The sequence below is a fragment of the Hyaena hyaena genome, unplaced genomic scaffold (assembly GCF_003009895.1).
Source record: "Hyaena hyaena isolate Hyena2069 unplaced genomic scaffold, ASM300989v1 scaffold_2120, whole genome shotgun sequence".
Lineage (NCBI taxonomy): Eukaryota > Metazoa > Chordata > Mammalia > Carnivora > Hyaenidae > Hyaena > Hyaena hyaena.
The window spans coordinates 20,794-46,536 of record NW_024082756.1 but is presented as its reverse complement, the minus strand read 5'-3'; the positions used below and the strand labels follow the sequence as shown (position 1 = coordinate 46,536).

Here is a 25,743-nt window from a genome sequence, read left to right as displayed (position 1 = left end):
ATTTTGTCAACTGAATTACAATATATTTTGTATTGATATGGTTTTGTTGATTTTGATGAGGGTACTTTGTTCCTCCAGGATCTGGATATTTGTGCCCTTCCCCAGATTAGGAAAGTTTTCAGCTATTATTTCTTCAAATAATTTTCTGCTCCATTTTTTTCTCTTTTTCTTCTGAGATCCCTTTAACACAAATAGTATATGTATATAGAGTTACCAAGTTCCCTAAGTCTATTCTCATGTTGCATAATTCCTCTTTCTCTTTTTTGTTGAGCTTGATTACTTTCCATTACACTGTCTTCTAGGTCATAAATTCATTCCTCTGCTTCTTCCATCCTGCTGATCATTCCCTGAAGAGTGTTTCCCATTTCATTTATTGAGCCCTTTATCTCTGCTGTTATTCATTATCTGTGTTAAGTGTCTCGCTGATGTCTTCCAACTTTTTCTCAAGTCCACTAAATATCCTTGTGATCATCACTTTAAATTATTTATCAGGTTTGTCACTTATATCTGTTTCACTTAGATATCTGACAATTGCCTTGTCTTGTTCATCATTTGGGATTAATTTCTCTGTATTCTCATTTTTTGGTAAGTCTCTGTGCCTGTTTCTGTGTATTAAGAAATTCAGCTACCTCTCTGTTCTTGAGGGTAAATGCCTTATGAATAAGAGGTCTTGTAGTACCCTGACAGGTAGTATTTTCTGTTCCTCAGGGCCTGGTGTTTCTGGTAGTATCCCCAATATGTGTTGTTTGTGCTCTGCTGTTTTGTCTTGGCTGCTTTATCCTTCAGGCCAGTCATCTGCAAAGGCTGTCTTTGCCTGTTGTGACCAGTGTTTTGTGCTTGGCTTGAATATGGTGTGTTTCTCTTCACGGAGAAACGTTTTCTCTGTGAAATAAAACCTGTCCCCACTGCCACTTTTGTAAACAATGCTCTACAAATCTGCGTCAGGAAATGCAATGTGTGCAGGCGTTTATGTTGGTCTTCTGAGGGAGTAGGCTTACTGTGCTGGTACTGAGGCAAGCATGACTGGGAATAGCAATTCTGCTGGAACTAAGGGGTGGGGCTTGGTGTAAGCAAGTTAGCACCCAGTATGGGCACTGTGGTAGTTCTCACATGTTGCCCTGTGCTTATGATAAGGGGTGGGGGAGGGAAATGGTACTGGCCTTTCCTTTTTTCCCAAAGGTGTCTGTCGATGGACACTGTCTCTCTGGGACATGCTCCAAGATGAATGAATACTTTCCCCAATGTGTGCCCCAGATTTTCTTCAGGTCACTGATTCCAAGTTGTTTGCCTGCCTTCTCACCAAGAGCACCACAATGCCCACTGGGCTCTATTAGGTCAAGCTTGCTGACCTTTAAACTTCCAGGGTTTAAGCTCCCCTGATTGCCAGAATTCTTGAAATTCTGGCTTTCTCACTTTCCAAACCAATTGCTATGGAGGTTCATTTGTCCCATGTGGTTCCCTGTGTAGTAGTCTGTCTCTTCCCCTTATCCATTACTGTGGTTCCTTCCCAACTGCAGGATGCATTTTTTTCCGAAACTGTGTCTCCATAGTTTCTAACATTTTTGATGTGGCCTCTTCTCCACCTTCAGTTGTTGAGTTTGTTCTGCCAGTATTCAAGTCAATTTATAGAGTATATAGGACGATTTGACAGTTATCTAGTTGTATTAATGAGATAAGGTGAACTTAGGGTCCTCCTATTCTGCCACCATTTCCTATGTTACATTCAAAATAATTATTGATGTATATGTGTTTATTTATATTTTGTTACTTTGTGGGTTTTTTTTTTTAATTTTCTATGACTTTTTCTTCCTTTAGCTCTTTCATGATTTTTTGGCTGTCTCCAGTGGTATACTTGGGTTCCTTTCTTTTTATTCTTTGCATAACTGGTTCGTTTGCATATCTGTTTTTTTGATTGGTGGTTACCATTTAGGATTTTTTTTCTTATAGCAGTCTATATGAAGTTGATGGTTGCTTAAGTTTGAACCCATTCTTTACCCCTCTCTCTACATCCATGTTTTAGTTAGATGGTGTCATATTTTACAAATAATTTGATTTTCACAGAAATATTTATTTTTACTGTTTGGGTGTTTTTTACTTTTCATGCTTTCACTTATAATCTTTACTTTCTACTTAGAGTCTCTTTATTATTTTTTGTAGGGATGGTTTATTGGTCATAAACTCCTTCAGTTTTTTAAATTTTTATTTGTTTGTTTTATTTTTATTTGTTTGTTTTAGAAACTTTTTATCCCTCTTTCTATTCTGAATGATAACTTTGCTGGATAGAGTATTCTTGTATGTGGATTCTTCCCTTTCAGCACTTTGAATATATCATGCCACTCTCTTCTGGCCTGAAAAGCTTCTGCTGACAAAAATATGTCATAGCCTTACGGGGTTCCCAATGTATGTAACTGTCTGCCCTTCTCTTGCTGGTTTTAAATTTTTTATCATTAGGTTTTTTTTCTTTTGCATTTTAATTACTAAGTGTCTTGTTCTGGACCTTCTTGGTTTGATTTGGGGGGGGGATATTTGTGCCTCCTGAATTTCCCATATTAGGAAAATTTTCACCTATTATTTCTTCAAACCTTCTACCTCTTCTTCTGGGATCTCTATAACGCCAATGTTATTATGTTTGGTAGAGTCACTGGGTTCCCTTAGTCCTTTCTCATTTCGTGTAATTTTTCTCTCATTTTTTTCAGCTTGATTACTTTCTATTACTCTGTCTTCCAGGTCATTAATTCATCCTTTGCTTCATCTCACCTGCTATTTATTCCATCAAGTGTAATTTTAATTTAATTTATTTTGTCCTTAATTTGTGATTGATTTCTTTTATCTCCTTATTATGGGTCTCATTGATGTCTTACAGTATTTTCTCAAGCCCAGTGGAATCTTTATGGTAACTGCTTCAAATTTTCTAACATGCATATTATTTATATCTGTTTCACTTAGGTCTCTTGCTGTGGTTTTGTCCTGTTGTTTCACTTGGGTGATATTCTTCTGTTCCTCATTTTGTCTAAATCTCTTTTTCTGCTTCTCTATGTTAAGAAGGTCAGCTACATCCCTTCACATTGAAGATAATGGTTTTATTTAAAAAGAAAAAAAGAGGTAATATAGTGCCCTGCAGTGCAGCGTCCCCTGTTCCCCAGGATGTGGTGCCTTAGGAAATGTCTCCTATGTATGCTGCATGTCTTCTCCTGTTAAGTTCTAGTCATTTTTCCTTCAGTCCACTTGTCTGTAGAACCTCTCTTTGCCTATTGCGGGCAGTGTTTTGTCCTCGCCTGGGTGGAGCACATTTTAACAATGTGTGTATCAGTCTGTTAGCAAAATGAGACCTGCTACTGCCACTGTTGACAGAACTGAGTTCACAAAATTCATGGATAACGAGAGAAGTTGGGGCTTTGCACATGTTTCCTGGGGAGGGGAACCTACAGAACTTAGATTGAGGCAGAAGTAATGGGAAGGGAAGATCTACTGAAGGATGGAGGAACAGAGATTGGTGTAAGCAAGTTAGGTAGAAAATGTTGGTACTGAATTTGTTCTTTTAGGGTTTATGCTGAGGTGTAGAGGAAGGAAATGTCATCTACCAGCTCCTTTGTTCCTGGAGCCATCATCCCATGATCCTGTCTTCCTGGGCCACATTTTGAGATGAATAAATTACTCTCCTTCTTATCTGCCCCAACATTTTTCAAACTCTGCTTCCAGGCTCTATCTTTGTTTGTTGTGCTCTCTCTTTAAGTGTGGGAATTCTCCTTCCCAATGCCCTCCAGGCTCTCCCAGAACTAACCCTGATGAGTTTTAAAGTCCTAGGCTTTAAGTCCTGCTGGTTGTAAGAACTCATGAAATTTGGCCCCTTTCACCTTCTTGCTTTGAAAGCCAAATGTTTGGGGGATTTGTCTTCCCCATTCAGCATACCCAGTGTGATAGTGTGTTTCTTAACATTCTCTGTGCCACCAGCTCCCTCCTGAGCATGGATTGCCATAGTCCATTTCACTCCCAAAACACATCTTCACCCTTTCTAACTTCTTGAATGTGGCCTTTTCTCTACCTTTTGTGGAATTTTTTTGCCAATCTTTGGGTCATTTTCTGGGTTATTTACACTGATGTGAGTATTTCTTAATTGCATCCATAGGATGAGGTGAGCTTGTGGTCCCCCTACTCTGGTATCTTCTGTTATTCTCTCTCCATAGATGAGAAACTGTTGAAAAATGTTTATCTAAAGCAATTAATATTCACTAATTGTAATACAAAAGGAATTGAAATCACAGTTCACTCTTTTCTTAAATTTTTATTTTATTTATTTTTTTCATACACTACATCTTTTTTCCCCTAGCCACTACATCTTTATCCACTCATCTATCAGTAGTTCACTCTTTTTTTTTTTTTAATGTTTTATTTATTTCTAGGAGAGAGAGAGAGAGACAGCATGAACAGGGGAGGGTCAGAGAGAGAGGGAGTCACAGACTCTGAAACAGGCTCCAGGCTCCAAGCTGGCAGTCAGCACAGAGCCTGACGCGGGGCTCGAACCCACGAACCGCGAGATCATGACCTAAGCGAAAGTCGGACGCTTAACCGACTAAGCCACCCAGGTGCCCCTGTAGTTCACTCTTTAAAAAAAAAAAAAAAACTTTTTTGTTCCACTATTGTTCCAAAAAGGATTGAAAATAATTCAAAATGCTGCATACTAAAACAATATATAAATAAGTATGAGGTGGGGCACCTGGGTGGCTCAGTCAGTTAAGCGTCCAACTTCGGCTCAAGTCATGATCTCACAGCTTGTGGGTTCAAGCACCGCGTCGGGCTCTGTGCTGACAGCTAGCTCAGAGCCTGGAGCCTGCTTCAGATTCTGTATCTCCCTCTCTTTCTGGCCCTCCCCTGCTCACACTGTGTCTCTATCTCTCAGAAATAAATAAAACATTAAAAAATTTAAAAAAAATAAGTATGAGGTGATGCAAAATAATGAAGAAAAAACTGGGAAAAGACATAAAAATAAGGCCATGAAAGAAGATAATTAAAAAAAACAACAACAACATGAAAAGATCTCCAAACTTGCTACCAGTACACTATAGATTAGTTCCAGGTTTTTCAGCAGACTATATAAAAAGAGACGTGTGTGACCCAATTATGAATATCCAAGAAAATAAAATCAAACCAATTACTTAGGAAATATTTAGTTCTTCCTAATACTAAACATTAACAATATGCTGTGTTTGTAAGGAGAACACAATAACAATAACAATAGTTATCACACCTAACCTGTTCATACTATTAAAGAACAACCAAAAACCTTTAATGTACCACCTCATAAATTTATCCTAGTCTAGGGAAGATATGATCCTTCTGCTAAAGTAAACTTAGAAGGGATACATACAGAGACGAGAGGAGATAAGAACTATGGGCAAAATAGGACATCTGTACTATTTTTTTTAGACTCTTATCACTGAATATTACTTTGTTTGAAGTGATACTGATTCTTACACAATAAGTCATATTAAATAACCAAAAAACTCTCTTCTAAAAGTTAATTGAAGTTATCAGCTTTTTGGTTAATTCATAGATTTACTTTTTTTAATTTAAGATTTAAAATCAAAATTTTACCCTGAGTTGAAATTGTTTTTACCTGAACTGAGTCACTGACTTTTGAGCAACTTTTTCTTCCCTTTTTAAGGCCAATTAAAAAAGAGAACACTTGCATGCCAAAGAAAATGAGGTAAGCTGCAAGCATTCTTAGCAATGTTAAGTTTTGTTTTTGTTTTTGTTTCTTTTCTGTGAAAAGAACGTGGGAGATAGGGAAAATAGCTAATTATCAGGAAAGGATTATTTTTCTCCCTCTGTCTCAGGGTTTAGCTTTAAAGCTCATCATATCTGGAATATTTTGTCCAGAAAAATACTAATACCCTAGGAAAATTTGCTCACACTGCCCAAACTCAATTTTTTTTTTAAAACCAGAAATCCAATTGAACAATTTATAGTGAGGAACAGAACTGCCAAATGGACCATAATGTGTATTGACTGTCAGTGTATTCTCCTTTTAGTATGATGTCAAGTCAGAAAACTAAATTAACAACAGATTCAAGCTGGATAAATATATGGAGTCAGAATTAAGAAGGGGATTGGAAGACCAAACATGTTTCACTTGATATACCTCAGCCAGGATGGGGATCCTTTCCCTTTGTCAGTCCTCACAAGTCATGGTCTTTTATAAATCAGTTCAATTTCATAGTTTCTAGTGATAAAAGTATGCCTTTCCCAACTCTTGATCCCGTTAAAATTTGTATTAAAGATCTCTGAGTATTAGACATGGCTTCATCTAGTTTTTGAATGGTTCTGGTTTTATAAGGAGAGCTTGTTGTAGATCTAGGTTGCCCTCCCACAAAAATGTTGTCATCTACTTTCTTCTTATTAGTTTTAGCCATAAAGGAAAATGCTACTGTTCGACCTAACCCACTATACTTACTTTTTTCCACTTTGCAATGGTTATTACCCAGAAGGCTCTCTGCAGCTCTTGGCCCTGGTTTCTGAATGTGGTTCCCTTACATGCCCACAGAAGTTTGTACACTTTGTAAGCCTTGTATTTTCAGACCTGCTCTCAGACTTGGTTGACACTATAATCCCCAAGTATATATTTTTCTTTTTTTTCATATTCATAAGGTCCCATAAACTTTATACATAAAGACCAAAATCTTAGCACACTAGAAGGAAACTACAATCAACATTTTTAAAATTTATTTAGTCATGTGTTATTTGAAGATTTAGGTTTCTTTTCATTCATTTCCTCACTTATTCATTCAACAAACATAAAAGTGCTTTGTTCTAGACTACTTGGGAATACAGAGATGAGCCAGACATAAAATCTCTGCCTTCAGTCAGCTTGCAGTATACAGAAAGGATAAATCATGAACAAATAACTAACTATACATTAAGTTATTGAAGAGCACTCCATGTGGAGTGAATCTTTTAAGCAAAAGTAGTTCTACTGCTGTTCTTGAGGTTTTTTCACCTTATGTTCTCAGGCTTGAAGGGGTTGCAGCTTTCTTGTTCTAAAGTAAACTCTCTTCAGATTTTGCCTCAGAATCCTATCTTTCCATGGAGATTTTAATGAGACATATAGACATGTGAGTTGTGGTGGAGGGAGATAGGATGAGGAACAGTAAGGAAGGCTGTATGCAGTTATTGTTTGATTTTGCACAGACTTTGGCTCCATATTCTTTGAATTTCTCTCTTCAAATGAAATAAAAATGAAATAAAACTTAAGTACCGTCATCTGCTCAAGGGACTTACCTTTAGTCTGTGCAAATAAGGTTTCTGTGGTGAGACACCAAATGAACTCAACTTCCTCTTTCAACAACAAATTTTTCAGTTATCAGCAGGATCTGTGTCACCCAGAGTTAGGCTTTTTCACTCCCAGCTCCCTGCAAAGAAACAGGAGTGTTAATTCCGACAAGCCTCCAGGGTAAGTTACAGCCTAGTATCTTGGAATTGGTTGTTCCATGTGGGAAGTTTGGTGGGGGCATTAAGATCAAAGATAGAGACAGATGTGGGACCAGTGTCCAACGTGAAAATGGCCACTGTTTCTCATTTCAAATTTCTTACAGCAGGATCAATAGTGCTTGCCCTTGAGCGTGACTAGAATACAAAGTCAGGGGTAATGCTATCTGTACTCTACCATTATTCAAGGAGAATGGAGTATGTGATGCATCTCATTCTTTGCTGAGGGCTGTGTGTTTCTCCATCAACCAGGGAAGAGAACACAAAGTGTTGAGAAAACTGTGTTCAGTGAGAGTCATTGAGACAACTTGGCATTTTAAACTAAAAAAAAAGAGTATTTGAATATTTGTTCTGTATAATTTATCTAATTTCATAATGAAAGAAAAGTTTAGTGTATAAGCTCCTGGCTTTGGTAAGTTTAGTTTGCACGTATACAGAAATAGCAAGTTCTTTAATGAAGGAAAGAAAGTCAGATCATAGACTTTGAGTTGAAAGAGATTTTAATGATTCAAATCTTTCACAATAAAGATGGGGAAACTGCGAGCCAGTGAAATAAAGACATTTGATTTCAGATAAATGTAAAAGTAAAGACAAATGATTTCATAGTGTGTTCATGGATGTTTCTTAATCCCTTAAAAGTTGCTTTGTTGAGTTTAGCCCTTCTGGATAGAGTAATCCAAAGGAGGTGCACCTATCCTTTAAGTGATTATTGTTCTTATTACTCTCAGTACTAGCAACTTCTCTGGTTCTGAGCCAAGATGACTGAGTCAAAAAGAAACTTCTATTGGGGAGTCCTTAAAGGTGGATTGTGCCATACTATTTGGTAGCAGGATCATTCTGAATAGAATAATAAGATTTGTTGTGCTTTTGGTGTGGGAGTAGTTTGAGTCCCTAAGTCCTGTCAGTGGGAACATTTTTATTTTGATTGTTTAAAGGATAGAGGGTGTTACTGCCATTATTACTAATTGACTGGTTTATCATTTAACAATTGTGATACAGTAAAATTATGCGCTGCTGAAATAGGTGATATGCTGGTAAACTGAGGTGGGAGAAGGCCTGAACCAAGAATCAGGTAATACATTCAAGGTAATCGTCTTTGCAATGATTCTTGTTGAGCACAGGTCCTTCTTTGGTTAAAAGCAGTTCCTATTGGAGCTCAACTGGAAAAGTTGTTAAATCTTGTTGTACAGACTGCTCAAACCCTGGCAGTGGTGGAGCATAAATACTGAAAAATGAGTGATCATACTTCTGGGTGATTTGGGATGGCTCTTCATGGCTAGTTTTGTTTGGGGTAACTCAACTGATATCTTAATAGGCAAGGCAGTCTATACCCTTCAGTCACAGCTCAAGAAAAGAGGACAGAGGTGTCTGTTGGAAAAACACTCTAAGAGGTCCTGTCTGCCAGGACAATGACTGGCAGAGAGTCTGTGCTTTATTTAAATCTTTTAGTCAAGAAGTATACTTACATCCAGGTCAAATTATTTTGCAGGAAGTTTTTATTTAGTATTTGTTTGCATGCATTACAGGCAGAGTAATGAAGTAGGTGAATCAATAAACACATAATCAAAAAAGTCTTGGTCCTGACTCAAGTTCCGCCAATGACTCACTGTGTGGTCTTGGGCAAATTGTGTCATCTGTAGGCCTCAATATTCTCACTTATAATAAAGGGGAGAGCTTAGAACAGATGGCCTTTACTTTCCTTCATAACAATGCAATGATTTGACTCTAGGCTCCTAGGTTCTTGAGAATAGTGATATATCATTAAGCGGTAAATAATAGGGCCAAAACATGAAAATTTAACTAGAGGAGACCTTCTGAAAATATAATCTATATAATAAATGTAACCCTGTAAACTCTGTCAAGGGCCATTATATTTCATTCAGAATAATGTTATCATGATAATTTCAACTTTTAGATCACAGGCAAATTTTTTTGTAATTAATTTCTTTTTTAATGAAAAACACAAACAACAAACAAGGGAAATAGTTCTGAAATATGACTTCCACAATGATATTGTCACCCAATCAGTATTATTCCAGCTTTTAAAACCAAAATGCCCTTTGAGACACATAAAAATGTCACTACAAGGTTATTATGGACTTCTGTCCCTAGGAACAGACCCTGGACTCCTAGGAAAAACTTACCCCATTACATTCACATTTTCTAAGTACTACATGCTCAACAGCTACGAAAATTGTGTAGATCTGTATTTTCAACAGTTTGTATTATAAGAACAATGGTTTTTATTTCCAAATATATTTACTATAGTAAATAATATTATTTTTTCTAATAACAATGCTTTCCAGCCTTCTACTTTAAGAATTTTTACTTTTTAGCTCTGCTAGCCATCTCTCACAACTATATACTCTAGGAGGTTTTCTAAACCAACAGAAGTACAGGATATAACCAAAAACCCATGGAGATTACTTTCTATACAAGTAAAGGGGAAATGAACTAACATTTATTTAATGTCTACTGTGTACCAGACATGAAAATAGGTCACTTCATGTAAATTTTCCATTTAATCTTCACAACAATCTATGTTGCAGAGACTATGATCTTACTTTTATAAATGAGGAAATTGAAGCCCACAGATATGAATTAAGTCATTTCAGGCTAGTCAGCTGATAACTGAGTTAAGATATGATTTCAGTTCTGCCCAAAGAACGCTATTCCTACTACCTCCAAAATACTGCTCCAACTGCAGATAACTGAGTTAAGATATGATTTCAGTTCTGCCCAAAGAACGCTATTCCTACTACCTCCAAAATACTGCTCCAACTGCAAAAAAAAAAAAGTATCTAGTTAGGTATCTTTCCCAAATAATTAAAAATATAATAAATATGCTTGCATGACCGTTAAATTTAAACATTAAAGATTTTGTTTGTGAATAGTCTAGTTACTTCAATTAATTTCAGAGAAAAATAATTTTCATTTCTTCCAATGTATCCTGTATACTTACAGGATATATACAAACCTTAGTGTTTCTGATGTCAAGTGGGTGATCTAGAGTTGATTCTAATCAATTCAGAAAATAACAGAGTTCCAAATTCCAGTTATTCTTCTTCATCTGTGATTGCGGTGATTGAACAAAGGACACGACAGTAATGTGGGTCAGACTGGTGAGTGATTGAACAAAGGACACCATGGTCATGTGGGTCAGACTGTCTTATGTGTGAGACTTTCAAGGTTTAAAGAAGGTAAACGTACAGTAAGACAAAGCTAGTTAGGTTTCCAAGTAGCTTGTAAATGTTTTCCCCTATTCAGAAACCTTTCCCTATTTAATCCTCCCTTCTCCTCCAAAGATGACAACCTCGCATACTGGCCATATTTTCAAAGAAAATAAGAAAAACAAATTTGATAAATATCTTCATTTAACAGTATTAGTGACTTAGTGATGAGGGATGAAAAGAGGAGGAAGTCTGATACAGTCAAGATTTGTAGAGTTGTACAGGAAGAGCAGTCACCTTGGTACTGGAAGCCTTGGTTTCATTCTTCTCACTCTGCTACATGCTAACTTTATGTATTCAGGTAAATAAGATCATTTCTGATATATAGGTATTAGGTCATGACAGCTCAGAGCCTGGAGCATGCTTCGAATTATGTGACTCCCTCTTTCTCTGTCCCTCCCCTGCTCACACTGTCTCTCAGAAGTAAATAAATGTTAAAAAAATTAATAAAAAGAAAACATTTGTTTAAATTATTTTTACATTTATTTATTTTTGAGAGACAGAGACAGAGTGTGGGTGGAGGAGGGACAGAGAGAGAAGGAGACACACAATCCGAAGCAGGTTCCAGGCTCTGAGCAAGCTATCAGCACAGAGTCTTACCCGGGGCTCAAACCCACAAACCGTGAGATCATGACCTGAGCCGAAGTGAGATCTGAGCCGAAGTCAGATGCTAACTAACTGAGCCTCCAAGCCCCTCTAAAAATAAAAAAAAAGAACATTTGAATAGTTACTAGAATCCAAATGTCTTAGCTCCAAATCCAGTACTCTTTTTTCAATATATCCCACTGCTTTTAAGTCTTTTCCAACCTACAACAAATATAATCACAATCAAATCACTACTGTTATAAACAAATTGTTCTAGTACTCTATTCACAGGTCTATTATGGTTTGGGTTCATAGGAAAAACTTCATAAATGTCCCTGGTTTTGATGCAGTCCTACCCTTACACTTGGTGGGCTGGCATTTGCCATATATGCATAGATACAAAAAAAAAAAAAGCACTAGAACTAGAATTGAGAATAATAGCCTTATATATTTGATGAACAATTTTATTCATAGAAATTCCACTTGAAAATATTTTTGGTTTGTGAAAAAAGTTGTATAATAATTTTAGCTTTCTTTGCTTATAAATAACTTTTTACAACTGAAATCATAATATCTGTGACTTAAATAAACTTAATCATGTTGAGCCACCATTTTCTGATCTGTAAAAAAGATATAATTACAATTAACTCAGAACTCTTACAAGGATTAAAGGTAACATACAAATAGCACTTGGATAGTGACTGACAGGGTGTATGTGAAGACTTCTTGGATTTAGCATTTCACTAAAACTTAGAAGTCTGGTACAAATTCTGATGACATAATACTATAAGTTACATTGGCTGTACCATTGTGAAACCACAGCATTGAGATGGTTGGGAATCAAAACTACCTTTGGTTAGATGTTATTGGTACCTCTTAAATATTTGGACTTAGCTCCATTGAATTATATATATTTAAAGATGCGACATACCATTATGTTCTGAGACAACAGAACATTTCTTTTTCTTCTCTTAAAGAGAATGTTTAATGACCATATTCTTACTTAAGCTTTTGGGATACCTGTTGGCTTTTAAGTAAAAATCTACAATTGCATGCTTTGGAGTTCTTAGATATTCATATTTATTAGACTCCAACCTTATTTTCCTTGCCTTGACGATATACTCAGTATTAGAGGAGACTCTGACTGTGCCTATTCTCCGTACTGTTGTCTTTACAAACCAATGTGTATAAACTTATTGCATGCCTAACCCTCTGCTAAGCAAAGTGAACAATGTAAAGTCTATGATACAGAGTCTTCCCTCAGAGATACTATATTCTTATTGTGCAGGTTATAAGTCTATATAAGGGTATTATAAATGTACAATGGAGGAAGTCAGAATAGGGTTTACCAGTGCATGAGGAAGATGAGAGTCGAGAGAGAGTAAAATATTGACCTCTGAGATAAGATCCAGTAAGAAATTTCCATTTAGGGTTTAACTTCTATCATTAGACCCCTCTTTCAAGAGAAGAGGCATCTCTCATCATAGTTCTGGCTTTTGATGTAAGCAGCATGTACCCTGGGCAGAAGGAGCACTGCATACTGGAGTAATCAAGAGGCATTTACTTCTATAAGGCTGGTATTGGAGGCACTGAAAATTCTGTTCTTATTTCTAAGTGGTTCAGAACTACAGAGCTAAGGGTTGAAGTATATGCTGAGGATGTGGCATTTTCACAGGTTATAATTTACCTGGAATTTATTGTCAGTGTGGTTTTGGTTAGCCGAGTTGATCATAAAACCACGAGATTAAGCCCTTGGGAATAATCCCTACATAGGTCAGGTAACAGCAATTGTTTTTAATAGTGCTTTATGGTTAGCCTTGTTCTAGAGTTGGAAAGATAAAGATAAAGAAACTTATTTTTACAACCCAGTGTGGAGAGATTCATAGTTAGACAATATGAGAGTTGTTATGAAGAAGAATGTTTTTTTCAGTTAAAAATATTTACTGAATGACTATGTGCCAAACATTCTGCTAGATTCTGGTGATTTAAAAATGATTAAGATGTGGTCTTTGCCTTCAAAATGCTCGTGGTTTAGTTAAAAATACAGAAACATAAACGGAAACATTTAATATAATGCAATGAGTAAATTATTAAAGCAATTCCTATGGTGATATGGTAGCCCCAATTTGCATTTTTGATACATCATTTTGATAGCAGAGTAGATAATACTAGATAATAGTTTTTAACAGGGGAGTCTTTGGGGGAGGTAGATAAGTTAATGGTGTTTCAATAATCCAGAAAGAGAAGAGAAAGTGTGAAAGAGAGGGAGGGAGAGAAAACTTGGTTGGTTGAAAGAGAGAGAAGAAAGAGTCTAGGATTGTTCTAAGAATTATGATAGATAGTGGTGTATAAGTAAAAGGTAAGGGAATATGATGACTTTTATTTTGGACATATTCATTTTGAGATGCCTGAGAGACATTCATATGTGAATTTTCACCTGGACGCTGGACAAAATGGGTTTAATATCTTAGAAGAGGCCAGGCCAAGACATAGGGATATGAAAGTCATCAGAATATGGGTGGTAACTTAAGCCATAAAAGTAGGTGATATTACTCAGCATGAAGATGATGAATAAGAATAGAAGAGGCAGGCCCAGGGAAAGGAAACAGTTGAAGGATGTGAAAAATGAAAGAAGACATGAAGGAAAGTCAGTATAAATGAACAAATAGTTGAGGGAATTAAGAAATTGTTGTTTGGAGGCCAAAGGAAGAGAAGTTTGCAAAAAGATGGAAGTGGTCAGACTGTATCAAGGACAGCAAAGAAGCCCTGCATGATTTAGCAACATGATGGTCACTTGTCACTTTTGATATAGCAGTTTCTGTGAGGTTCTGAGGGCATATACTGCATAAGGAATGAATATAAAGTGAGGAAAAGTAAACAATCAGTGTAAACAACTATTGTGAGTTTATCTTAAAAGATTTAAAATTATTTTTTTAATGTTTATTTATTTTTGAGAGAGAGAGAGCATGAGCGGGAGAGGAGCAGAGAGAGAGGGAGACACAGAATTTGAAGCAACCACCAGGCTCTGAGGTGTCAGCACAGAGCCCGATTCGGGGTTCAAACCCACACACTGTGAGATCATGACCTGAGCCGAAGCCTGACGCTTTACTGACTGAGCCACCAGGCACCCCTTGTTATTTTTATTTTTTTAATTTTAATTAAAATATTTAAAAAATTAACAAGGAGCTAAAATAAAATGCATACGCATGATAAGAATTATTTTAGGGGTTGGCGAGACTTGATGACAAAGATCTAACTGAGAGTGGAAGAAAGCATGATGATCTAGAGTAGATGGGAACAATTAATGAAGAGGATCCTGAAAGATATAAAATGAATTAAATTTTTAATGTTTATTTACTTTTGAGTTAGAGTCAGGGGGCAAAGGGTATCGAGAGAGGGAAACACAGAGTCCGAAACAAGGCTCTGAGTTGTCAGCACAGAGCTCAAACTCACAAACCATGAGATTATGACCTGACCCCAAGTCAGATGTTTTACTGAAACATTTACAGATGTTTTACTGTTTTACTGAGCCATCCAGGCTCCCCTAAAATAAATTAAGACCATGGGAATTCATCTTGAGCAACAGGAAAAGTAGCTGTGTTGGGAAGTAAGAAAGATGCAGCTGTATATAAGATTGTATGTGTTGAGAGGAGACAGTAGATAAAACTGAGTTGCTTCTTACCCAAAAACCTCAACTTTGTCTATAATTTAAGAAGTTAAGCCTCTACTGAACAGTTGGTGGGAATGCAAACTGGTGAAACCGCTCTGGAAAATGATATGGAGGCTTCTCAAAAAGTTAAAAATAGAACTACCTTATGACCCAGCAATTGCATTACTAGATATTTATCCAAAGAATACAAAAACACTAATTCAAAGGGATATGTGCTCCCAGATATTTACAACAACATTATCTACCACGGCCAAATTATGGAAACAGCCCAAATGTTCATCGACTCATGAATGGATAAATAAGTAGTATATATATGGAATGGAATATTTGGAATATTTTTCAGCCATAAAATAAAGAATGAAATCTTGCCATTTGCAATGGCATGAATGGAGCTAGAGAGTATAATGCGAAGTAAAATAAGTCAGTCACAGAAAGACAAATACTTTATGTTTTCACTCATATGTAGAATTTAAGAAACAAATGAGCAAAGGGAACTAAAGAGAGAGGGAAAACAAGAAACAAACTGGGTATTGTATGGCAGTGTTGAATCACTACTGTGCACCTGAAACTAATATTACACTTTGTTAACTAACTGGAATTTAAATAAAACCCTTAAAAAAGACTCTGATGAGAAAGGTGGAGCATGGGAGAGTAGGAGAGAAGAAGAAACTTTATTAGAGTTGTGAAGGTGTTGAATGGCCACCATGGAAATGAAAGAAGATAATAATCACTGGTGTTCAAAGAAAGGCTGAGGCAAAAAGTCTTAGGCTGGAGTCATAAATTTCTAGTTTTTGCATTCCAAATAGATCTTAGTATTTTAATAGGATCATTAAGCAGATTGGATAGTAAAAAAGAACATGGATTGTGGACTTGATCTGCAATTAAGATGTTGCCAGACTGGTACAGCAAGAGAATGATGAACAAGGAAGTTGAGGTTTCTTGTGTAAGAGTAGTTGGTTTGACCATTTAATCTAGTCTGAGTAAGGGAGGAAGTAAGATAAGGGAGGGTGCTAGGTTGGCCATCAGAAATGGAGGGATTTAAATAATTAAGGTCTCTGGGAGTGTATGATATATGCTAGTATGGTACAGTTCGCAGTGAAACTTAATAATTGTAATGTTGGAGAGTCAAGAATTGAAGAGGCTAGCCAGAGAGTATAAATTTCCTGGGATAAAGAAGAGGTGAATTGACTTAGATTGTCTGGAGAGATGAATGCTATGAGCTACTAATCTGAAAAGTGCAAAGTTGTGATATCTTTTTATAAAATTTCACACATTCTATAACTGAATTTATCTTTGATTCCTCAGTGACCAAACTGTTCAATTCCATAACTTATTTTTACTTGAAATTCTAATATTCCTGCCATACCAAGTTCAGAGATGTTGTTTTTTCTACCTCAACTGTTGCACTAGTAGGGTGACCAACTATACTGTTTGCTTGCCCTTTTATAGTTTTGGCACTGAAAATCCTATCTCTCAAGAAATCCTGTTTTAGGCAAACCAAACTATTGGTCACTCTACAAACTCCCAACTGATACTTATTTCCTGTCTCTCATGGTCTATCTTGCCAATCCATTTCTTTTGCCAGAGTGATTATTTTAAAACGTCAGTATGGTAATATGACTATTTTCCCATAATCCTAATGATTTCCCCTAAAACTCTCCATGATTGGGTTGCATTTACCTTTTTAGTCTATTTTCTCTTCTACTCCCTTCACCCATTCTCACCTCTCATTCCACCTTCCCCATCATCTCACTGTTTTCCAGCTGGACTAGAACACCTATTATTGCTACGTATGTTATTTATTTTTATACTTTGGGATGTTTGAATTCTATTTATTCATTGCTGGAATTCTCCCCCCATCCTTTCTTCTCCTGTACCCTGCCCAATCAAACTGCTTGTTGACAATGGACTTATCTTTAAGTTGAACATCCAACCCTCCTCTTCTGTGCAGGATTTGTGTCTACTTTCACAGAAACTTCTTTGTTATCGCTCTCATGGTATGTTTCAAAAATCTATTATGGTTAGTTATTCTTATGTTTATCTCTCTTAAATGACTATAAGCATTTTGAGGACAACAGTCATGCATTATATTTCTCTGAAATTTTATACCTCAATCTATCATTCTTAGCAATTAGCATATTGATATGCACATAGCAGAAATTTAATTTGCTGTATGAAGTTATAAATTTCTGAATCCCAGATGAATGGTATTGGTAATACCCAGTGCAGGCTTTCTTGAAGAAATGAAACTTTACGAAAGCTTTAAAATGGTATTGGGTTATAAGTGAAATATGTATAAATCAGGCAAAGTATGTTAACTTTATCTCTTCCTCAGCTACCATCTCTATTTTTCTCTCCAACCCTGTCCCTACAGAGATCAGTAAGAAAATGTAGATGCATGGCACAAGTGCTATCTCTTCTAGATTGAGGTGCTCTATCTCTCTGAATTCAAAAGAAGCAGCCTAACCCTCCTACACTGTTGGTGGGAATGTAAACTGGTACAGCCCCTCTGGAAAACAGTGTGGAGGTTCCTCAGGAAACTAACAATAGAACTCCCTTATGACCCAGCAATAGCACTGCTAGGAATTTACCCAAGGGATACAGAAATGCTGAGGCATAGGAGCACATGTACCCCAATGTTCATAGCAGCACTCTCCACAATAGCTAAAACATGGAAAGAGCCTAAGTGTCCATCAACAGATGAATGGATCAAGAAGATGTGGTTTATCTATACCATGGAATACTACATGGCAATGAGAAACAATGAAATCTGGCCATGTGTAGCCACATGGATGGACCTTGAGGGTGTTATGCTGAGCGAAATAAGTCAGGCAGAGAAGGACAAATATCATATGTTTGCACGTATAGGAGGATTAGGAGGAACTTGACAGAGGAACAAGGGGGAGAAGAAGGGCGGAAATGGTGGGGGAAAGGGAGAGAGGCAAACCATGAGAGACTCTTGAATGCTGACAAAAACTGAGGACTGATGGATGTGGGGGAGAGGGGGGGATGGGCATGGAGGAGGGCACTTTGGGGATGAGCACTGAGTGTTATGTAGAAACTAATTTGACAATAAACTATTTGTAAAAAAAAATTAAAAAAAAAAAAAAAGAAGCAGCCTAATATGGTAGAAAAAGCATTGAGTAAGAGGCCTATAAGTCTGACTTCTGGTCTCACTTTTGCCATATTCTTACCCTGTGACCTTGAACAGGATGTTTAATTGTTCTTGAATTCATCTCATTGTCAGTTAAACACTATGGTAGGGGTATAACTAGTATCTGTCTCACTTAATTCACAGGGATGATGCTATGATAACATGAGGATTTGTTATCACCTATGTAATTTGCAACAGTTCTTGTGATGCACTGATTACGAAGTTAGAGATTTTAAAAATATTTCCCCCACCAGACAAGAAGCTTTTCAGGGACAGAGATTATGGCAGATAATTCTGTATTTTCCACAGAACCTAGCAGAGTTTATAAGAGTGCGCTAATTAAATATATATTGATTAAGGCAACCAGAGTCCTCAAAAACCTATAGAAAAATAGTTATTTTCCCTTTATGTTTACTTTTAATGTGTGCTTTGGGGATTGCAGACGCATCCTTCTCACTCTTCTTTCGGTTCCTATGCATAGGTGGGTGGGAAGTTATTTGCTGATGAGATGAGGCAGTTTTACCCTTTGCATAATGACAGTCTAGAAAAACAAATGGTTGTGATCCTTGTAGAAGTAGACCACAAAGACTAGCTTCTTTCTGAGGTCCAGATAGTACTCTCAATGATACTCTGAGAACTTGGGTGGTACTGATTTCTACCCATAGGATATGTCTGACCACTTGTAATTTTCAAATTAATTGTTTTGCTTTTCTCTCAAGCTTCTATAGGTATATATTTTCTGAAAAGGATAGGTACAAGGAATGTTGATGATAACAACCCAAATCAGAAAACATCATAGGGAAATAGCAGGCAGCAGAAATGTATTAGTTGACATATCTGAGATTGCTTTTTTGCTTGAGGGGTCCAAATAGAGATTTTAAACTATTATCTACATTTCAATCCAATTATATAACTTCTCTCTGAGTACATACTAAGTAATAGGCTGCTCTGATTATATGGTGATTAACATAACAGATCTTGTTATGATCCTAATGAAACTAATGGCATAGTGGGTGAAAAACCCAATAGACAAGTAAATGAACCTTTAAATTACAAATGCTGATGCTATGAAGAGAAGGAACAGAGCGTTTAAGAGTATATAACGATGTGCAGGATTACCTAGATAGTAATGGCAGTGAAGATCTCTCTGATATGAAAACTGAGATTAAAAGGGAATCAGACATGACGGTCTGGAGGGAAATAATTCCAGACAGAGGAAATATATGTAGAGGGTGCTGTCAGGAAGAAAAAAAAAAAAAGCTTTGCTTGTTCTAGAAACTGAATTCATCTCAGTGTAGTTAAAATATAGAGAATAAAGAAAAGAATGTATTTAAGTGACGTTTATGGGCACAGGAGACATATTAGCTATGGCCTTTAGGCCATGATGAGAAGTTTGGCTTTCATACAATAGAAAGCCAGCAAAGAATTTTATGGAGTAGAATGACATATGTCAAAGAAGGTTATTTGGACCACAGTATAGAAAGAGTTAGAAGGGGTTAGTGAGTGCCACGACAAAGGTAAGAGAGTATGGAAACAAGCATAGGTTCCAATTCTAATATCTTACCTCTATACTGTGCAAGTTTTGTGACTTTGGTGCAACTTATTTAACTTCTTTTGGTCTCAGTTTCCTCATCAGTAATATGGAAATAATCATAGGGCTGCTATGAGGATTAATGAGATAATATGTGAAGAGTGCTTAGCCTGCAAATAAATGGTAGGTCTCAATAAATGGTAGCCAAAATTAATATTAGTGTTAGACACAGTATGGAGAATGGACTACAGGGGGTGAAACTGAAGTGTAGGAAGTCTGCTAAATCAACCTGTTTCAATAGTCAAGAAGAAAGATAACAGTGATGTAGATTAGGAGGGCAACAGTGGAAATGTAGATGGATTGTACAGATTTTTATAAGGGAGAATCACCAATTTTATGATTGGATATGGAGGGAGTATAGTTATAGGGGTTGGATAAATCACTACTTTTCAGCTTGAGTGTCTGGGAGGAGAGTCATGGCACTTACTGAGCGGGGGAGTTCAGACTCAAGATTGAATTACCAATCTTACACATTTTTCTTAGACAGGAATCAAAGATATGTCTAGGTTGCAGAGGAGAAAAATTGGCAACAGAGGTGGCACAAGCCAACTAGAAATAGTCAACAACAGAGCTAGAACCAAAGAGAAACAGAGACAGTGGCAAGAACAGAGATAGAGAGAAGGAACATACTCCAGTTTTAGCCCTTCTATTCAGCATTTTTCTGTTGGTGTTTTCTTAGGTTGTTCTCCTTTCTTAAATTTCATAAATGTCACAGATTGTCCACAGAAAGCTAAATGTTCCCTGAGAGAGCTTATATTTTTGTCCTTCTGAAAACAAATACCCCAGCTTCACGCCACCATGGATATTTTACATTTAATTGTCACCAGATTTGGGCCCAAACCACCCTATCTTCCCTTCAGTCTAGTCAAGAGGTTTTGGAAAGCAGAACACGCAAATCTCTAAGCTCACATTAAACTGAATTACAAACACATAAAAACCCACAGGATAAAAAAAGATGGTGTGAACTTGATCTCTAGTTTGCTGTTCTGGCTTAATAGGTCTCTGTTATTTAACACAGTGGAACATCGCCCTTTAGTAAGTGAAACTTTCTACACCAGTGAAGCAGTAACAAACAGCCATGTCTATAAAGTAAAAAAGTGGAAGTGTGATTTGGGTGGGTGTGAGATATTCTCAGTTCTTGGAACTGTAATTCACTTTATGCATCTTCCCTTGCTTTCTCACAGTTTTTGTATGGATAATAGATAGTAGTAGAAACATTGCTAATAATGAAGTCAAAGTGGATGTTGAGGATAGATAGGTGTTATGTGTGGAGACAGGTGTTTAGTTATATCTTATTAGCCTAATTAAAGTAATCTTAGTGTTATAAGATTATGAGGTCTTACTATAGGATTAGAAAGGTTCTTCTATAATGTGCCCTCCAGAATGTCATAAACCCCATTCTATTAAGTCGTCCCTCCTAAGCAGAGAGAAGCAAGTGGTGTAGTGGAAATAGCATAGACTTTGGAGAAAGTAAGACATAATAGTGTGTCCAATTTTTACGATTTACTAAGTTTGTTACCTCAGAAAATTTACTGCATCTTTCTGAATTTCGATTACCTTATCTCTCATCTGCAGAGTAATAATAGTACTTACCTCTTATGATGGCTGTGAAAATGAAATTGAATAATGCGTGTGAAAAATTGCATAGCAGATTCTGGGGTGCAATGCTGATAGTCACATCATGCTAATTATTTCCTCTTTTCACCTGTGAACGTCCTTCTACCTTCTGTTCAAAGTAATACATACATAAGCAAGATGACTGCATGACATTTCAGGACATATCACAGGACAAGTAGGGAGGAAAAATATTAAGGGAGGGAAAGTGAAAGTAATAGTAGAGTAATGGTAGCTCAGAATTTTGACTCTCTTTTATATGTGGATTAATCATTTGGGGTTCTGCTTTTATTTATTTATTTATTTATTTATTTATTTATTTATAATTGTTTTAATGTTTGTTTTTGAGAGAGAGACAGAGTGTGAACAGAGGAGGGACAGAGAGAGAGGGAGACACAGAATCTGAAGCAGGCTCCAAGCTCTCTCTGAGCTGTCGATACAGGCCCCGATGCAGGGCCCTAACTCATGAACCATGATATCATGCCCTAAGCCAAAATCCCTTGCTTAACTGACTGAGTCACTCAGGTGCCCCTGGGGTTCTGTTTTTAATTCACATTTCTATTGTCTGGAATAAGACTTAAAATGATATAGAAAGTGATTCTGCTACTTATGAGGAGAATCTGAAAGCAAACCTCTCCTTTGTTTTGTAAACTTACTTAAAACAAAATAGAAACAATTAAAACAACAAAAGTGCTATTCCACCTAAGGAAAAACCTCACTCCTTTATTTCTTCCACTTGTAGCTCTAATCTCAGCAAACATTCTTGCAATATGAACAGAAGCTGTGTTTGTAATTTTTTTTTTTTTTTTTGGAGAGGGAAACAAATGAATGGAAGGGTGTGTATAAGTATTAGGCTCCTTGTACTACCATTTGAAGTCCTAGATCTTCTGTTTAGTAGCTTTGTATCTCTAATAAACTTCTCTCTTGGTCTTATTTCTTCTACATGTATTATGTTAAGGCAGAATAAAATAATTTTAAAGGTTCTTTCCAATATAAAGTTCTAAAAGAATGTTAAAGTAAAATAATGAAGTTGTTGCTTTCTTATTATTTTCAGGCAGCTTGCATAAATCCATGACCAGACCTTGAGAAGTCCTAAAGATGACTTTACATTCCCCATGTTCTATGTATAATACATAATAAAAACCTCACTGAAATGTAAAATAAGATTAAGGAAAATTCAATTTTTAAAAATTTTTATGGAGACTATTTGAGTGAAAAAAGTATTAAGTTTCATATTGTTTCCAAAAAATGATTTTTGTGGCCTAAGTTTCTGGTTCCCTAATCAATGTTTACTGGGACTGTTGGATAATTTGCCATGTCCACGATGTTATACCAGTACAAAATTCTTAAGCAGAAAATTCCATATCACACAAGGAGAATTCCTAGTTCAGCTTCTAAATTCATGCATTAATGATATTTTTTATGTAAATTGAAATATAACCTTAGACGAGAGAGAGAGAGAGAGAGAAAGAAATTATAAGAACCACCTATGATATTGTGATAGAATAATAAGGAAGTAGTTTTCTCAAGTCTTGAAACTTAGCCAGCCTTATCAATGCAGGCTTGAGAGGCAGGGCCATTTTCCAAGTGCTGGAGTACCAAGGTAGGAAGTCAAAACCCAATGGCCCAGGTGGTAGACAAAAGAGAAGAAAGAGGACATAAAAGGTGAGGTGAGGTTGGATTTTTTAAATATAAAATTTTAATGTTTATTTATTTCTTAGAGAGAGAGAGAAAGAGAAAGAGCATGAGAGGGGGAGGGCAGAGAGAGAGGAAGACACAGAATCCAAAGCAGGCTCTGGGCTCTGAGCTGTCATCACAGAGCCCATGCAGGGCGCAAACTCACTAACTGTGAGATCATGACCTGAGCTGAAGTCAGACGCTTAACCAACTAAGCCACCCAGGTGTCCCATAATTTCTATCATTGCAATTGTAAATGAGTAAGCACTATTCACTTTAACCAGGCCTTGGGGCAAGAAAAAATTTGATAAAAAAGAAACAAAATGAAATACCATACTTTTTTTTTTTTTTTTTTTTTTTTTGTGGCGGTAAGACTATGAGACTAAACATTTTAGGATGTCCTTGCCTGCAAGACACAATTTAGACAATCTCAGAGGGCAGTTTGGGGACAGTTGAAACGTTTTCAAACTGATTCATTAGATGACCTTGGACAACTAATATATCTTCCTTGAACATCTGCTCTTTCATCTGTAAACAAGGTTTTTCTTTTTTCTAATTCTAATATTCTGTTTTCTTTAAGTATAAAAGAATCTGGGTGTTGGCTATAGAACTTGTTAGTCATTATATTCTTTTTTTTTCTTTGATTATGCAGGGATTTTAACTCCACGGCTTACCTTGATGAATATACTGAAATATTCAAGATGGGTAGCAACAGTACCAGCAATGCTGAGACTGACTGCAGTGCTATTAATGTGACATTTCAGAACTCCCTTTATGCAACTACCTACATCCTCATATTCATCCCTGGTCTTTTGACCAATACTGCAGCCTTGTGGGTTCTGTGCCGCTTCATCAGCAAGAAAAATAAAGCCATCATTTTCATGATCAATCTCTCTGTGGCTGATCTCGCTCACGTGCTGTCCTTACCTCTCCGGATTTACTATTACATCAGCCACCACTGGCCTTTCCCAAAGGCCCTTTGCTTGCTGTGCTTCTACCTGAAGTATCTCAACATGTATGCCAGCATTTGTTTCTTGACATGCATCAGCCTTCAGAGATGTTTCTTTCTCCTCCAGCCCTTTAGGGCCAGAGACTGGAAGCGTAGGTATGACGTAGGCATCAGTGCTGCCATATGGATCATCGTGGGAACTGCCTGCTTACCATTTCCCCTTCTGAGAAGCACCTACTCATCCAACAACAATCAGTCCTGTTTTGCTGATCTTGGTTACAAGAAAATGAATACAGTGGCTTTGGTTGGAATGATTACAGTTGCTGAACTTGCAGGATTTGTGGTCCCAGTAGTTATCATCGCATGGTGTACCTGGAAAACTACTATATCCTTGAGGCAGCCACCAATGGCTTTCCAAGGAATCAGTGAGAGGCAGAAAGCACTGCGGATGGTTTTTATGTGTGCTGCAGTCTTTTTCATCTGCTTCACTCCTTATCATATTAACTTTTTTTTTTACACGATGGTGAAGGAAACCATCATTAGCAGTTGTCCCATTGTAAAAAGCACACTGTATTTCCACCCCTTTTGTCTATGCCTTGCAAGTCTCTGTTGTCTTTTGGATCCAATTCTCTATTATTTCATGGCCTCAGAGTTTCGTGACCAACTATCTCGCCATGGCAACTCTGTGACCCGTTCCCGCCTTATGAGCAGGGAGAGTGGTTCATCAATGATTAGCTAAAAATAAAATAATTCTTCAGTTGTGACTTTAACTATGTTTCCTAGCTTTATCCAAAGGCCAGAATGACCAGCCAGACAATTTGTTTAATGGAAATTAGTGAACAATGGAAATTTTCTTGTGTGATAGTTGTGGTCCCAGGGATATAATCCTGGAGGCAGAGTGTAAGAAATGTGGGAGAGGAAGGAAAGATAGAGTTTGCCTGTTTCCTCTTTGAAATTCAAGATACTTTCTTAAGAAATCTAGATGTTTACAGATGTTTTCAACCAAATGGAGATTGTATATTTTATCTTAAACATTTCTTCAGTAAATATGTTGTTAATAAGATACAATAAATACATGAATCTTTTCCAAGATGTAAAAGTAAATTTCTTTTATATGAATAATTTTATTTGTGAGAGTAAAATTCTTCAATCTTTTTAAGAGATAAATAAATGCACAGGTAAAGAGGGGATAACAATTTAAGCAATGTGTGCATAAATTTCAGAACCACAAACCTATTACTGAATAATGGGCATAGAAATTTGCTTACTCACTAAAAATGCATTGGATAACTATTGTAGTCTGGGTTACCAGAATTTCATGGGTACTTTAACAATATAGCCTCTCATCTGGTCCTTTTTAAAAATTTTTGATGTTTATTCATTTTTGAGAGACAGAGTGTGAATTGGAGAAGGACAGAGAGAGAAGGCAACACAGAATTTGAAGTAGGCTCCAGGTGCCCAGCTGTCAGCACAGAGCTCAACATGGTATTCAAACCCACAAACCACGAGGTCATGACCTGAGCCAAAATCGGATTCTTAACCAATTGAGCCACCCAGGGTCCCCTCATCTGGCCCTTCTAATAAACTTGTGGAAATTTCCAATACAAGCAAATAAATAGAACCTCAGAGAGGTGAAAAACTTGCCTGAGGATAAACAGTGGTGAGCCAAAAATTTTTCTTGATACACATATATACTTAAGTTATTCCTTCTATTTGTGTTGCTACTTTTACTAGGTCAATATTAAACTTGGCATTAAAGGTGAAGACACAGACCAAAGCTAAGCTTCATGA

At 36.7% G+C, this 25,743-nt stretch overlaps 1 protein-coding gene across 1 annotated transcript; it reads left to right on the top strand.

The window, feature by feature from the left end:
• Nucleotides 1-7,316: 7,316 nt before the first annotated feature.
• On the top strand, nt 7,317-24,722 carry P2RY10 (P2Y receptor family member 10). The gene is made up of 2 exons (XM_039225400.1): nt 7,317-7,447; nt 23,656-24,722. The coding sequence occupies exons 1-2, from the start codon at nt 7,317-7,319 to the stop codon at nt 24,689-24,691; spliced, it is 1,167 nt and encodes a 388-aa protein (XP_039081331.1). The 3' UTR covers nt 24,692-24,722.
• Nucleotides 24,723-25,743: the final 1,021 nt, after the last annotated feature.

Bases quoted from the DNA above. Each gene is read 5' to 3' on its own strand.
- P2RY10 (XM_039225400.1), top strand. From the start codon at position 7,317: ATGAACTCAACTTCCTCTTTCAACAACAAATTTTTCAGTTATCAGCAG. The intron at 7,448-23,655 runs GTAAGTTACAGC...TTGATTATGCAG, and splicing joins AATTCCGACAAGCCTCCAGG to GGATTTTAACTCCACGGCTT.